Here is a 16,660-nt window from a genome sequence, read left to right as displayed (position 1 = left end):
GGAATACAAATTTGCTACACCCTGCTGTCCATTTTTCTCTCTCTCATTAAAAGAGGAGGGAAGAGAGAGGATAGCAATAATTTTTGTTTTGAGAAAAGGCCGACATTTTTATTTTTACTTAATTTTTAAAATATTTTAATAAAAATAATCAGAATTTTAAAAAAAAATTAAAAATACCCAAAGTGAGGAATTTTTCCGCGGTCCGGCAATTTTATTATTTATTTTTTTTGCATTATAAATAGGTGTTTTTAGATCAACCATTTTTTTTTTGCATTGCAATTAATATGATTCAAAAAAAACAAAAATAAATGATTTCTCCCTCTGTTTCGGCCTCTGTTTTATCCAGGAACAGCCTGTTTTGGCTCTGGCCGAACCATACGCTTTTCTGCACATTGATTTCGACACCTGTTTTGGCTCTGGCCAAACCATAGGGTTTTCTACACATTGGTTTCGGCCCATTTTTGCCAGGAACATAAGTACTCCTTCAGCAGTTCGGGCAATTTTTGAGGGATGATATCTCACGATCTGTTTTGAGATTTTATGTGAAACTTCACAGTCTTGTTTTACGATGTCAATACTGTATGTCGGTCAACTTTCATGATTTTTGAAGTTGTTTTGCTATGTTAACCAGAGGTGCAAAGTTGGGTTCATAATAAAATCATTCAGCAGTTCGGGCAATTTTTGAGAGATGATATCTCACGACCTGTTTTGAGATTTTGTATCAAACTTTACAGTCTTGTTCTATGATGTCAAGACTGCATATCAGTCAATTTTCACGATTTTTGGAGATATTTTGCTATGTTTACCAGAGGTGCAAAGTTGGGCTCAGAAGCACTCCTTCAGCAGTTCGGACAATTTTTGAGGGATGATATCTCACGATCTGTTTTGAGATTTTGTATGAAACTTCACAGTCTTGTTCTGCGATGTCAAGACTGCATGTCAGTCAACTTTCATAATTTTTGAAGTTGTTTTTCTATGTTAACCAGAGGTGCAAAGTTGGGTTCAGAATAAAATCATTCAGCAGTTCGGGCAATTTTTGAGAGATGATATCTCATGATCTGTTTTGAGATTTTATATGAAACTTTACAGCCTTGTTCTATGATGTCAAGACTGCATGTCAGTCAATTTTCACGATTTTTGGAGATATTTTTCTATATTTACCAGATGTACAAATAAAATTCATACAAACCTCTAACTTAACAATTCAAACTAATTTAAATTCCAAACAAACTGAACAACATAATCTCCAAATACAAACTAAACTAAATTCCAAAGGAATTGAACAACATATTATTTCTTACAATGAGCCTTGAACGTACATGGAACAAAGTCATCGTCCGAGGTTGACGAATTCGGGTCATTAACAACAGACGACGTTCTAGCATTAGTCTTAGTCTTAGTCTTAGCCTTAGGCGTCTCTACATCAATTTTTTTCCTCAATCTATAGTCGTAGGGGATTTCTAAAAAATCATCATCAGATATGTCATTCAAGTTAAAAAATTCATCTATCTACACACATTTCGGACAGTCCTTTCTAAACTTTCCGCAAATGCCCATGCTATTTTTCTTTTCCTCGCTTTTTCCTCGATTGTTACTGTCCATCCTTTTCGTCTACAATTTATTTAAAAAATAATAATTAAAAAAACTACAACATAATAAAATACTAACAATCTGCAACATAATAAATCATTGCGAGACGGTAAAAAATAAAGTTGGGCTCATAATAAAACTGTGAGCTGTCGACACATACAAATAAAGTTCATACAAACCTCAAAATAAAAATTGTTCACAAAATAAAGTTCATCTAATTAAATAAGTTCTCAACATTTTGAAATAGATCGCAAGTTAATTTCTACGACTTTCTACGACTTGGGCTAAAATGCAATCTCATAAACCAACCAGATCCCCATGATGATGTGCTCCTTCTAGCTAGTTGCACTGTTCTTCTTGCTGGTGTGCCGTACCAGATGGCCCTACGCTAGATGTGCTCCTTCTAACTGGTTGCACTACTTCTTCCTGATGGTGTGCTGTACCAGATGGTCTTGCGCCAGATGTGCTCCTCCTTCTAGCTTAAGATATGCTCCTTCTTCGTTGGGTAGTACCTGAAGGCCCTTGCATCCCAACCGCCTCTCCTCTTGCCAGTACTTCTCCCATTGCCTCCCTAAACATCGTATTTGCATTTTCACGGTCAGCTGCACGGCTTCTGGCTGTGCTTTGCCGGACCCTTATGATCCACTTGCCTCTGCCATAACTCGCTCATTTTTGCTGCATTATGAGCATCTGCAGCCCAAATATGTTACTTAGTAAGCTATTCAATATTTGAATGAAGTATAATTAGGGTTGAATGTTACATACCTCGACTCTGCCTGTCAGTAGTGGAACGGCGATGATGGTGCCCTTGTCACCTACCTTGCATTTCATCTATGGTAATTACCTGATGGATGTGTTTTCTCCTTCCACGCCGTATCCAATCTTTGTTTGACTCAATTTTAGGGGTAGTGGTCGTAGGCCAATCTTCAGGATTTCCATAAGGAACAAACAATCCATTCCAAGTACTCAGAAGGTAGTCCACCCTATACCAGTGGGCAACAAATTGGTCAGGTGACCAGTTATTATGGCAACAAACTGCTAACACATGAGCGCACGGAATTCCAGTTAATTGGATACCTCTGCGTGTACATTCCACTGCTCTGTTGGGCCCAAATGTCATGATATACTAGAACCTTCTATGCATAATGGACATAGTTTCATCCTGCGTTTGGACTACTGAAACATATTCATTTGGGCCCGTGACTTCGTACTTACCTTCGCCGTGCGAGTATGGGATGACATCCATTTTTGTAGCTTTTTCCCATCGTTTGACAAGCTTAACATGTACCCGTTTGGAAAAAGGCTTTTCTGCATTGCTTTACTTCATCCCTGCTTACCGCCACTGAACAAACCACCTATTGCACTTGCAGAATGTCTCCTCCACAAGTGCAGCCACAGGCAACATTTGGCTCTCCTTGAAGATAGCGTTCAGGGACTCAGAGCCGTTTGTTGTCATGATACCAAATCGGTGTCCTCCATCACAGATCTGGAAATTTTTATCAAAATTTGATGGCTCCATGATATCATTAGGATGTACTTTGCCCACTTTCCTCAAAAAAATATTACACCTCGGATTTTGCTGCAATAGAACAAAGCAAAATTAGACAAAATGCATCTAAAAGAAACGAAAATGATATAAATTAGACAATATTAGTCATACCGAGGCAAAATCTTCGAACATCTCTTTCAGCCTTCTTGGATTCTTCTTCCTGGCTCCTTGTTTGAACCTAGTTCCGTACCATGGGTCCTTCCCACAAGCCTGGACCAGGTTATCAACAACGTGTTGGATACAATACCTGTGCACAAAATTATTCATGTCCCATCCGTATTCAGGTTTTAATGCAGCTTTGATACCCTTGTGTTGGTCTGATATAACACATACGAATCTATTAATATGAATCACATTAATCCTAAGCCATTGTAAAAAAAAAAAAATCAATTCTCTTCATTCTCTTTATGCACAATTGCAAATGCTAAAGGCAGCAATTGGTTATCGGCATCATAGCCGCAAGTCATCAAAAGCCTTCCCTCATACCGCCCAGAAAGGAAGGCTGCATCTATATTGATCACCGGTCTCAAGTAATCAAATGCGGTGATGCATGGTCCGTAAGTCCATGCCACGGCCCTGAATTCCTGAACACCTTACTTGACCAGTCCTGTATTTTTATCGATGCTCGGACTAGTCAGAAATTAGTGCCTCGAGCCGAAATTCTTGTCACATATCCCGATAAGTAATAGTTTCATAAAATTGTATGACTCTTCCCAACTCCCAAATTACCAAGCTACTGCAATCTCGCAACCTCTCCAAAGTTTGTTGTACTTCAGGGTTATACTGCCAAACCTAATCCTCACACAGTTTGCCACACTCCGGATGCTCATAGTGGGGTCTTCCTTGTTGCTAGTCTCGATGATATCTGCGATGATTGATGCCGTGAGTTGTGCATGGTCAGTCCTGGTGTACTCAGACGTGCATGTGTGCAGTGTGTCTTGCTCAGTTATCATCCATGTATCTCCATGATTTGTTGCTCTTGCCTTCAGTTTGAAACGACAACCTAAAGTGCTGCATCTAATTTCCAGCTGGGATGTGTCACTTCTCTTCGTATATGTCTCCTGGTTCTTGTCAACATGGTACTCTCTGAACTTTTTCGTTAATTGCTTTTTATTTACGAAGTATTGGCCTTTTGCGAGCTTACTCTTGTATTCAATCCGATAACCATAGTAAGAAACATCTGCTTCTCGAAAAGCAGATGTGTCATTGAAGTTTACGAACGGGTGAGTCTCAGAATAGCCACTTAACATCATATCTCTATTTTGCCTCACAGTGGGCTGTGTGTATTCTTCTTCATCATTAATGTCACAGTCTCCTTCCCCTCATTCATCCCCAGTTTGCAGATTCTCCTCCGGTACCTCGTTCATAAATTCAAATTCCGACTCGTTTGGATCTTCCTGTACTAGTGGTGATCTGGGGTGAGGATTTGGTTCAGGCCTAGGTAAGGATGAAGGTGTTGGGTTTCGGGGTAACCAAAATCCGTTTAGGCTTAAGCTGCGGAATGATCGTAGAACAAAAATTTCTACGGCCAACTTAAGCTCAGGATTAAACGGGGTATGTCAGGAAACTTTCCAAGGTGGTCCACCTTCAGTATTCCTTTGGCATCAAAACCCAATTTAATCCTTTTACAGATCTACTCCATGATTGATTTCTAAAACTTTAATCTACTTACCAATTAAATAGATTAATATAGCATATTTATACCTTGTTTCCAAATCACAATTGGAATGCAGACCGAGCGAGTAGAGCTACATCACGGGAATGATTCTCCTCGGAGCACCAAACGTATGGTGCCTCTATCGGTTATCCACCAGGACTAACCGGAGAGCGGTTTATTTCTTTTGCCAAAAATACTACAAACCGCAGAATTCTGCAAAAACACTATTCACGGGGAAAAGACGAAAACCCGTAAACACGAATTTTCGGTTACTCAGTTTCATCAATGAGCAAAACTGACATACCGCGAAATTCGGTAAAACACTATTCATCGATCCCGTAAATATACTTCACAACAACCCGCAAGATTATACGTCAACTACGTATAACTTTCTTTTCTCAACCGAAACACTATTTGGGAGAGAAACCGAGAAAGAGAGAAAATACCGATTCGATTCTGCACGAAACTATACGTGTGAATTAGTGAGTTTTTCTCTCTACCCCTCCACCCCTATTTATAGGGTTTAGGGTCGGTTGCCAAAAGATCAAAATGCCCTCCAAGTTCGGCCTATTTACAAGATATGTCATTGAATGGATAAGGATGATGACATGTGGATAAGATCGATGACGTGTCATCTGGATAGAATCGATGACACGTCATGCGGATAAGGACGAATCTGAAAAGACCCGAATGCCCTCGGCCCGAATACAAATAATATTCGTATAATTATTCTGAACAATTATATATTTTTTTTTTGCGGTTGTTGTTTCGGTAATTTATACAACGTGTCCTGCACATTTATAAATTAACCGGTTAACTTTTATACAACGTGTCACACACGTTTATAAATTAAACAATGTTTTTGCTTGTTATTTTTACATAACATTTATAATTTAATTATAACACGTATAATTAATTATAACCATCTTACTATTGATCATAACCAATTTATAATCAATCACAATAAGATTCTCCGATTAACTCCTATATGGTGTGACCCAATAGGATCTGTGTTATGTTGGTAAATAGAGTTAAAACTGTTTTAACTTCTATAATCATGAGCGGCATCTGGCAACACATCATGACCATCCAATTACACAGATGATGCTGTACAGTACAATATCACGATCCAGTAAACAATTTACTTGTGTCTGTTTTTCTGTCTCGTAGCTATCAGATTAGTTTCAAGGTAGATGTGTGTCATCCTTGCTAACTGAATCTTTTCTTGATCTTGAGCAGATTATCAAATATAATTACTCTTGTAATTATAGCGCTAGCAGACAATCTTACTCTATCAAGGGGCCCAGTGATGCTATAGCTCGTATAGAGATACGAGGGACAAATAGTATTCTTGGTAAACTATCACTTCCTCAGCTAAGCTATACATATGAAAATGCTACCGTTATGACTGCTTTTTACGGACAGCGTTAGATAACACTCACACATACATATTTCTTAGTGGGAATGATAAATACCTCATACTGTAGAACTTGACACTAAATAAAAACATAAATGACACGAACACAATTCTATTTAATGTTTCATTCGAGGTCTGTCAAATACCATGTTCCTAGAACATGTATCTATGTGATTAAAATGACATCTCGTGTCAGGTGGTTTGTAAAACTTAACCATCTTTTAATCCACATACTAACCTTATCGCGGTAATTAGTGTTCCTGCTAATTACCTTGGTCAATGACTTTTTAAGAGTATATATCATCTATATTATGGAGTTTCACAATTTCAGTCATGAACTCGAAATGATCCATAAATTCAATAATACTCAAGGCAACAAAATGATATATAAATAAACATTCAATTCATGAAAAAAAGTTTTATGATAAATTATCGTATTATTGACTTCTAGATTATTACAAACTAACAGAAGGACCTCCATACACGGATATAGGTGGGATAAAAGATGGAGATTGTAGTCGGGGTGGGATAAAAGGTGGAGATTGGGGTGAGTTACTGTATATTTTTTGTTCTGATTCTGGTACTGGCATTGGGATAAAAGGAGTGTGTGGTTCATAATTTGGTTGATAATTTTCTGCAACCGAATTTTGGCCTGAACTTTCAACATCTGACTCTCTGCGAATTCTGCATTCAAAAACTTCGCATAGTGATTTGCCGGACCTCACAACCTGCGCGATCAGACCTCTCAATGCCCCGTCATCTCCTAATGTGATTCTGACATACTTTCCTGCTTGGACCATTCGGGTCATTATTTCTAATTCCCAGTGATACCTATTGTAGCCGCTCACTTCATAAATAAGCGATTGTAATTGCTTAAATGAGAAATTTTCATCAACCCAGTACATATTTACTGGAGATTTGGAGTAACATATCACATTCTGGTCGGTTATGAATTTCTCTCCAAAATGTACTGAAATTCCAATAGGCATGGCCAATAAACTACATTCGTAAATGGTAAATATTTTGTCAGTTTACTGATTTCAATTGTGAACAATTGTGAATAGTAGTAAACAGTCGTATATGAACAGTAACGAACAATAAATACGTAGATGAGCAGTAAATACATATACGTAGATGAGCAGTAAATACATATACGTATATGAACAGTAAATACGTAAATGAACAATTGCAAAAAAAATACCTTATTTAGAAACTGAACAGTAAGTCTGCTTTCTCCTTCTCTTCTTCTCCTCTCCTTCTCCTTCTGTCTTCCTCCTTCTCCTTCTGTCTTCTCTTTCTACATGACAAGAAAAAACAAATGCCTATTTATAATGCAAAAAATAAATAAACGTCAGGCCGCGGAAAAATTCAGAAGTGCGGAATTTTTTTGCATTTTAGGTATTTTTAATTTTTTTTCAAACTTCTGGTTATTTTTATTAAAATATTTTAAAAATCAGGTAAAAATAAAAATGTCGGGAGAAAAGGTGTGACTGAGGAAGAATAATGAAGGAAAATTTTGCATTTTCAATTTTAGTATATCATTCAAGCGGACCCATTATATTCAATTATTACGTTTACCATACCATACAGTGTGCTGGCTAGAAATTGATGACATACCATACAGTGTGCCGGCTGGAGATTGATAAGCCAAGATCAAGATTCTAAATAGTGATTATCACATCATCGCAACAGTGTGCCGGCTAGAGATTGATAAGCCAAGATCAAGATTCTAAATAGTGATTATCACATCATTACAAGAGGCTTAAAAAAAGCTGTTGCAAATAAGCGTAACTACAACGGAAGCTATCCTACATAGCTTTTTTTTTTTCTTTCAAAAATTTTATTATATAAATTCTACTAATTATCAACATTATCTAAAGTCTCATAGAGCAATAAATAACACTAAATTTATTAATAAATTATAATATTCATATTGAACCAATGCAAAATCCAAATTCTTATTCAAAATATCTCTAGTAATATCATAAACAATATATCATTTTTTATTCAAAATAATATAAGTATCATGACATAAACTAATTATATTTTGTCTATTCTGTCATAAACTATTTATATATTTTATATTTAAAAGCAAAGACAATATGAGTCTTGGCACACAATTTAGAACACTGACCAAAATTAATAACGTCTTTTCTTTTTCATTTTTTAAGTTGATATATTGCATTGTAATTGACCTTCAAAGGCGTGCGAATGTCAACATAAACAAATTAATGATGTCCAATGGACGAAGATTTAGAAAGAGAGAGAGAGAGAGGTTTGGTAGATTAAACAAAGCTCCAGATGTCAGAAAAATATTGCTCCATCAATGCTGCATTACTCTCGTGTAACAATAAACATACACACTAATACATAAAACTAAATTCTAAGCATCTAATTGGAGTTCGCATTCATAGCAACGCACCAAGGCGAAAAGGACTTCTATTGTACAAAAAGAGTACAAAATTAAGCCCTTGCTTAGCTAGTTGCCATCAGGCTTCACATATTTCTCCACGTAAGCCTACCATAGAGGAAAAAGAAAATACCATGTTAGCCAAAAAGAGTAGAACATAACAATTTTATTTGCAAGAAAATTGTATAACATATTCCACCACAATAAACCAAGAGGAGGGTTCAAATGCCTCCATCATGCCTCCACCTCTCTCCATCATTTTCAAAGTTCAAACAGTCGATCCGAACCGCTCAACTTAACCTCCATACTAAAATATGTTTGGAGACCAAATTTTATATTTTTAGGAATTTTTTTACTATTTTTTTAGATAGGTACAAAAATACTGTTTTTAGATGGTTCAGATTTACTGATTTTGTACCTATCTAAAAAAATAGTAAAAAAATTCCTAAAAATATAAAATTTGGTCTCCAAACATATTTTAGTATGGAGGTTAAGTTGAGCGGTTCGGATCGACTGTTTGAACTTTGAAAATGATGGAGTGAGATGGAGGCATGATGGAGACACAAAAACATGGAGGCATTTGAACCCTCTTCATAAAACAATTGTGCAGTTTCTCCATGGATTTTTGCCAGAAAATAAGAATTATATATCAAAAAAATGAACAAACCTGGACAAGCTTAGTGAGCTTGCCCTTGGAATGAGACAAGTAGGTATCGATCTTCTCCTGAGTTTGTGGTACGACACCAGCTTCCATTGTACCAGTTACCTTGTCCACCACTTTTTTCACAATTGTTTTGTGTGCCTCTCTGCTCAGCTGCCCATCTTTCCAGCTAGGTTTCAACAAATCCTTCACAACTTCAACTAGCGCACACTTGAACAACTTAATTCCCTTTGTCTCCTTGACAGGTTTCTGGTTAGGGTTTGGTCTCATTTTTTGTTTCTGACCCAAAACAACCTCCTCTTTTTTCACTTCTTGGGGTTCTATCTCAACTGGTGGGGTAACTGGACTCTCATGTGGCACTGGGTTGTTGGTAGGTTGCGCTGCTGCTGGTATGGAAGGTATTGAGGTTGATCCCCCAGGATTATTTGCAAGGATTTGTGACAAGTAAGCCTTGATGTCAATGTTAGCAGCTTGCTCACTTGTCACCAAGTTGCTAGGCTTAGGGTTCGGTTGATTGAGTGGAGGTGGCGGTGGTGGTGGCGGGAATGACTGATCCGGATTTGGTCCCAGTATGCTTTGCATCATATTGTCTGTCGCCACCATTGTCTGTCCTTGCAAGTTGTAACCCGGAATGTTATGGTTAGGATTAGAACTTACACTTGTATACGAGTTGACAGGGGGGTGACCCAGTACTGAGCCCAAAACAGTAGTAGCACCACCAGTGACAGGATTTGGATTGACCAGACTTTGATTCACTGGACTGGGAATTACAGACTTTTGATTGACAGGGTAAAAGCTTGGCAGTGGTTGCTGAGGCACTTGCACCTGACTAGTAAAGGACAAATTAGGTGCTTGTGGATGTATCGCATAAGGATTATGAGTACCGGTTTCATTATGCATCTCATCCCTCATTTTGTTAGACCAGCTCTGCTCACTGACATCCTCTCCATGGACCTCTTGCCTCACATCATGAGAGAACCGGCAGCCCTGACCACGGCCACACCTCCCTTCCAAGAAAAATTTGCATGTTTCCTTTCTTTTAGCTCTTTTATCCCTATCACTCTCCATAGATATGTCATTTTCTCGGTCATCAAAATTAGCAACCCTGCTCCTAGAACCCCCATCCCTTTCTCTCTCATCCCAGCCTCTTTCTCTCTCCTCATCTCTCATGCCCAAAGCACCATGACCTGATGATGCATCATGGTGAACAAATCTACAGCTATCACCCCTGGTGCACCGGCCTATAGAAAAATCAAAGCATCTCTCACTAGAGCGGTTACTGGTACTATTATAAGGAGGTTCATCATAATTACTTCTATAACCCTGAGACGACTGTTTGTCATGCAAATATTCAATCTGGCCCCTTGAATCATACAAATTGTCTCTATCATCCCTCGTAGGGTATCTTTCTCTGTTCCTTTCTATATCTCTTTCTCGATCTCGGTCCCTTTCTCTTTCTCTATCCCTGTCCCTTTCTCTGTCTCTGTCTCTGTCTCGCTCTCTAGGATGATCCGAAGGTGAGTTGTACCGATTGTGACTGGTACTGTCTTGGTGAGAGAACCTGCATTGCATGCCCCGGCGGCAGTGGCCAGCCGTGAAGTCCCGGCAAACCTGCCCAGCTGGAGGCCTCCGATCACCACGCCGAGAGCCATATGGACTACGGCTACGGCTTATGCTCCTGCTCCTACTTCGACTTCGGCTTCTATTCCTGTTTATTTAATAGTAACTTTATTAAGAGGGATAACATGTACGTAGACTTGTCAGGTTATGAATCAGGCAAGATCCTATATTTCAAAAAAATAGTTCCAACCCAAAAACTCAAATAAGCCATGAATTAGACACTACTAAAACTTTTATTTACCAAACATATAAAGGAAGAAATAATAGAAAGCAAAAGGCTATTCCCACTAATTGTGGACTGCAACTAAATTATGCAACTATGAAACCAGACCAGTATGCTAGCAGACTTTCCAAGATAAATAACAAATTTGGCAACTAAATTAATATCATACCTGTGTAACCTTCCACGGCCACCCCTAGGAGAGATACTACGGCTTTTTTGATGCCTCCTATCATCCATACCAGGAGGAGGCGGGGAGTCAGTCAGGCGTCCGGGCAGCGGGCCCCACATGTCAGCACCCCTCTTGCTCTCACTTAAGTTGACAACCGAACTCCACATATCACGTCTTCCTCTGGATTCTGCATCTCTGCTCATACCAGGTTCTCTTGCGGCTACTTGGCTGCTGGTAGTTGTTTCTCTAGGTGACCTATGTCTTCGAGGGGATAGTACCTCTCCATATCGTCTGGATTAATAATTAAAGAAATATATTTGGTGCTTACAAAATACTTGGATAAGACAGACTCTTATTCCTAATCTCTATTCCCTAAAGTAATGAAAAAGAATTACAACTCTGAACTATCCTCCTTTTCTTACATTTAACTCTGAAATTACTTTTTAGAAACAGTGAGATGAGACATGTTACATACCCACGAGATGATGGCCTGTTCCGACCATCCCTAGGAGAAATACCATCTCTATCCCTCTTTTCTTCATTCGTACTAGAAGACAAGCCCCACCGGTCAGATGTTCCTCGCCTCCTATCAACATCAACCTTGCCCCTACCCATACTATTGTCTTTTCTCAAATCATGATCTAACTTGGCGCTTTCCATTTTAGGAGATCCTGACCATTGTGGGGACGGTTCTTTTGCTTTGTGCCCATGGTCATCGATTTCTTGATCGATCGGGTGGGATGAAACTGGTGCCGCATATTGTTGATCCTCGGCTGTGTCATTTGTTTCTGACAAATCCTGGCTTTCAGATGAATCCAAGTCGATTATTGTGACGGGTATGTCAACTCTCTCCATGTCAGGCTGAAAACCAGAGCCTGCTTCCAAGTCCCAGTTATCTTCCGACATGTTGTGACACTATTGCACTTATTTGGTAATTGTATTGATGACAGTGACTGCACAGTTGGTAAAAACAAGATGTAAGCAAGGAACAGGATAGAGAAAAGAATTATACCCGCCAATCTAACACAACTCAATATAGAGAGCAAAATATCACAGGGTATGCAATCAGAATCACGCAACTGTACAAGTATGATGTAAGCACTACAGAAACAGATGATATGAAACGTAATACTGTGACAACATTTGAACTTTTGAGTAACAAACAAATTATCCTCAATGTATAATACATGTAACTCCCATTTCAGCCTTTGATTGTTGGAATTGTCCCTATCACAATTTTGCAAGCTGGATATGCATCCTGTTTCAACACAGGTGAAATGACTAGCTTTTTTTGTTAACAGCCATATGACCAAGATCAATTCATTTAACACTGGCATTAGCCAAGACTTTTCATTTTGCCCATCTTGAATGAAAAGTAAATAAGATAACAGAATCAAAACATAAGCCACAATGTAAACTTCATCGCAAGGAACATTAACAGGAAATGGCCTAGCAACCATTTGTGCAGTTCACTCAGCTTCTTTCGTTGACTGATTATTTAAATAAGGTCCATCACTTTTTCTCCACAGTGCACATGGTGCACATGATGGTGCAAGTTGCAAAACTTACTGGTTTTCTTTGAACTTGTATATTATTCTACTCAAAACAATATTAACTCGTAATCTGCAGTTTCCGATCAATAATTACTCCATGTATAGTTATTACTATCAACTTAAGGCTTGTTCATGTTTTGGTACACGTGATTTTAACTTGCATGATTCACTTCAACAAATCTACAGCTACTTATTTTTGTTAGACATACCAGCATATATGATACTCCAATCATTCTGTCTAATATTGTTCTGATGTCATTATCTTCTAATATTAATCTATAAACTTAAAGCCAATTCTAAGATATGCTATCACTCGTTGCAAAATTCAAAATTGGCACAATTGTGCGCCTTGCTCAGTATGAATTGTAACACAATGTGAAAGAAAAATCAAATAGTAATGCTAGAATATATAAATAATTTCCAAAGACAGTTTCATCAAATAGAAAAAGAATAATATCAGATGAACTCAAAATGAATGCCCAAAAAATTATCAAATCATAAGGTATTGGTGTCAATACTAAAAGATAAATTGATAAACTCAGCATGCTCCCATGCAAAAAGAAAACACAAAAATTCCAATAAGTTTGCAATCTTTTTTTTTTATTTTGCTTTTATTTTTGTTTGGCCTTTTGGAGATTCCGCCGTGAGCTCATAGCAACTAAGGTTTCATGCTTTACTTTCTTTTATTTGTTTTCTAGAGCAATAGCTTAGCTAGCAAAGTAGATTTGTTTCTTCTCTCTAAATGCAACATTAGCATTTGAATCTACGATAAAATCCACCCAATCCTGCATGCGAGAAGAAATACAACTCCATCAGGGTATTTTCTAACTTTCTTTACAACCCCCGTATAATTTATCAATTGAATGTTTTAGTCCTATTATCTTGTCAAGTTTCTTTTGATATTTAAGGCAAAATTACTATATAGATTTGCTTAACCCAACAGTTCAGAAATTAAGACATTAATCATAAAAAAGAAAATATCGCTGGAGTCTAAATAAGAAAAAGTGCAGACGAGCAAGAAAAATAGCGAGTGTTTTTTAGAACGGAAGAAGAAGAAAACCTAGTAAAACCTATAAATATTCAGCTTATGTGGATCCAGTTATATTTCTTAAATAGCAGTATGATGCTAAATTAGATAATAATAAAATAAACTCTGAAAGTACCAAGTACAACCTGTATAATTTACAAGTCCACAAGATTCTAAAATTTATTTCATCAACTCAAGAAAATCTCTTTTCAAAAATAAACTGAAAGAAGGCATTGTATAACAGAAGAAATTTTTTTGGTTCAGGAATCCTACAACAGTAATACATGGAGAACTGTCAAGTTCTGTACGTAAACGTAATAAGATATGTAAATAATTCAATAAGGCTTCATGTACTTTTTTTCAGTCCATCTTACATTTAGTGTCTGCAAAGATTTAATGCTATCAATTCTCCAAAATAAAGATATTATCGTCAACCAGAAACAGTAAAATCAAACAATTTTTCCAAAATCAATAGAAGATAGCAATTTGTATTATGCATCCTTTTCATTTTTATCTCTAATTCTTGGATATGAGGAATATGTCATATAATGCATCGCTATGAGAAAATTAATTAATTTAGTTTGAAAGGTAAAAAGAAAAGACGCCTTCAACATTCAAGACCCCAACATATAAAAAATGGTCTAGAGAATCTAAACTTAGACCAGTAAAGAATTATCTTCAAAAGAATAAGAAAATGAAACTCACCTTAAACAATGTTCAGGATTATGGAAACTGAATGAAGCCTCCCATCCAGTTAATCAGAAAAAATCAATTCTTGATGCACTCTTGCACCTGACCAACATAAATCAGCACATAATTAAAATTCAAAACACATTTAGCAGTTTACATGTAGAAAGTAAATTCAGAGAATAGAGACAAATTGCCACACTTGAAATAAATGTGCCACAATTTATCACCACAACTTAGATTGCAAAGTGGCATCTCATGTTCATAAATAATGAAGTACCTAGTCTTCATTCATGGAGGTCAAGAGCAGTATTTTGGAGGATTTGAATGATATGCAACACTAAATTTTAGACATTAGGTTCTAATGTTAGCCTACTATTTTTTTTCTTTTTTATTTCTTTTTGAGGATTGGCGGCAAATGCCAACAACAAGTATTGATAAGAAAAAGTTATTCCCTAAGTGCCCTAATGTTAGCCTTCTCAAAGATGCAAAAGCAAAAAGGACAAAATTGAACCAACTAAACTGAACTAAATAGAGGAAACGAGCAAACTCAAACCAGATCTTTGCACTTAAGCAAAAGAAAAATACTAACATAAATATAAGGATTTGAATTATGCAATACTAAATTTTAGACATTAGGTTCTAATGTTAGCCTTCTCTTTTCTTCTTTTTTTTTTAGGGTTGGCAGCAAATGCTGACAACAATTGTATTGATAAGAAAAAGTTATTTACAAGTGCCCTAATGTTTGCCTTCTCAAAGATGCAAATGCAAAAAGGACAAAAGTGAACCAACTAAACTGAACTAAATAGAGGAAACGAGCAAACTCAAACCAGATCTTTGCACTTAAGCAAAAGAAAATACTAACAAAAATATGAGGTGAAAAAAAAATTCTTGATATGAAACCCTAGATAAGCACATTATCCGGGATTCAAATCTAAATTCCAGCAATGAACTCATTCCTAGAAGCTAAACCCTAGATAATTACAGAATAATAAACTACGGAAATTCTTGAATTTAAAAGACCCCAAGGAAAAAAATCACTTACTTGGGGACAGCTAAACCCTAGCGAGACGAAGGGGAAAGTCGAATCGGGAGTTAGAAAATTATCGTGTGCTCTTTAGCACGGTTTAGGAAAGAGATCCCAAAATGCTCTCAGTTTCTAAAAACCGGAGAAGTCTGTTCTTCAGAGGGGAAAAAATCTGTAGTGCAGAAAGTCTAGTCTTACTTAGATGACTGGATATTTCCATTTCTTTTAAAATTGAGAGAAATAGGATAAAGCCAGAGTATCCGAGTATGGACCTGGTAACACCTGGTGTAATGAACCTCAACCTTATTGTACTTTTTATACTGGAAGAAACGAGGGAAAGACTTGGGCATTGCTCGACTATACCACGTCGGACCAGGTCTGTTTTCAAAATAATAATATGTGTGAATTCTTCGTGCATGTGATCGGAAGCTCCAAAGTCAATTATGACACACGGGTGCCAGGCCTGAGTTAGTCAGCTCATGGACTTTAAACTCGGTTCTTAAATGAGTCAAATTGAGATGAATTTAATTTGAGTTGCGTCTAAATTCAGTTCGAACTCGAAATAATTCATTATTTTTCTAACCGAGTTGATCTGATTCGAACCGGGTTGCTCATTAAGTCTTCCTTCTTTCACTTCTCTAGTTCTCCCTTTCAAGCTCGCCGATCTTGCCACTTCTTCTCCCTATCGCAGTGTCGCACGCACCGTCTCTCTTCACTTCATTTCCAAGCTTCTAGTCTCCTCATCATCTCCCTCTCACGCACATGCCTCGCTTTCTCTCTCTCCAACTGATACCTCACTAGATCGCTGATAACATCAATTTATATAGCAAAAATCACTACTTAAGTACGAAAAATAGCAAAAAAAATGTATGCAAAGTAACTATTTTTTCAAATTTTATTTCACCCCTATCAGATATTAACCTTGATCAACTAGAAACTAGTTGTTCCAGATTGCCAACATAATACAAATCTAGGCCGGTCACATCTATAAGGTCCCTTGGTCGAGATGTCTTACGAGTTTATGACACCATGCAAATATGTTGGAAACAACATGCACAATGAATTAAATA

At 37.2% G+C, this 16,660-nt stretch overlaps 1 protein-coding gene across 1 annotated transcript; it reads right to left on the bottom strand.

The window, feature by feature from the left end:
* Positions 1-8,528: 8,528 nt before the first annotated feature.
* LOC144569232 (uncharacterized) lies at positions 8,529-15,757 on the bottom strand. The gene is made up of 6 exons (XM_078319477.1): positions 15,609-15,757; positions 14,582-14,668; positions 11,772-12,249; positions 11,297-11,587; positions 9,291-10,992; positions 8,529-8,731 (listed from the first exon to the last, which is right to left on the bottom strand). Exons 3-6 carry the CDS (start codon positions 12,200-12,202, stop codon positions 8,693-8,695), a joined length of 2,463 nt encoding a protein of 820 aa, XP_078175603.1. The 5' UTR covers positions 12,203-12,249; positions 14,582-14,668; positions 15,609-15,757; the 3' UTR covers positions 8,529-8,692.
* Between the last annotated feature and the right edge of the window lie 903 nt (positions 15,758-16,660).

The sequence above is a fragment of the Carex rostrata genome, chromosome 18 (assembly GCF_964058835.1).
Source record: "Carex rostrata chromosome 18, lpCarRost1.2, whole genome shotgun sequence".
Classification (NCBI taxonomy): Eukaryota; Viridiplantae; Streptophyta; class Magnoliopsida; order Poales; family Cyperaceae; genus Carex; species Carex rostrata.
This window is presented reverse-complemented; position numbering and strand designations above follow the sequence as displayed.

Coding starts and splice junctions, on each gene's coding strand:
- LOC144569232 (XM_078319477.1), bottom strand. CDS start 12,202: ATGTCGGAAGATAACTGGGACTTGGAAGCAGGCTCTGGTTTTCAGCCT. Junction 11,588..11,771: donor AACAGGCCATCATCTCGTGG/GTATGTAACATG, acceptor TTATTAATCCAG/ACGATATGGAGAGGTACTAT. Junction 10,993..11,296: donor GGCCGTGGAAGGTTACACAG/GTATGATATTAA, acceptor TTAAATAAACAG/GAATAGAAGCCGAAGTCGAA.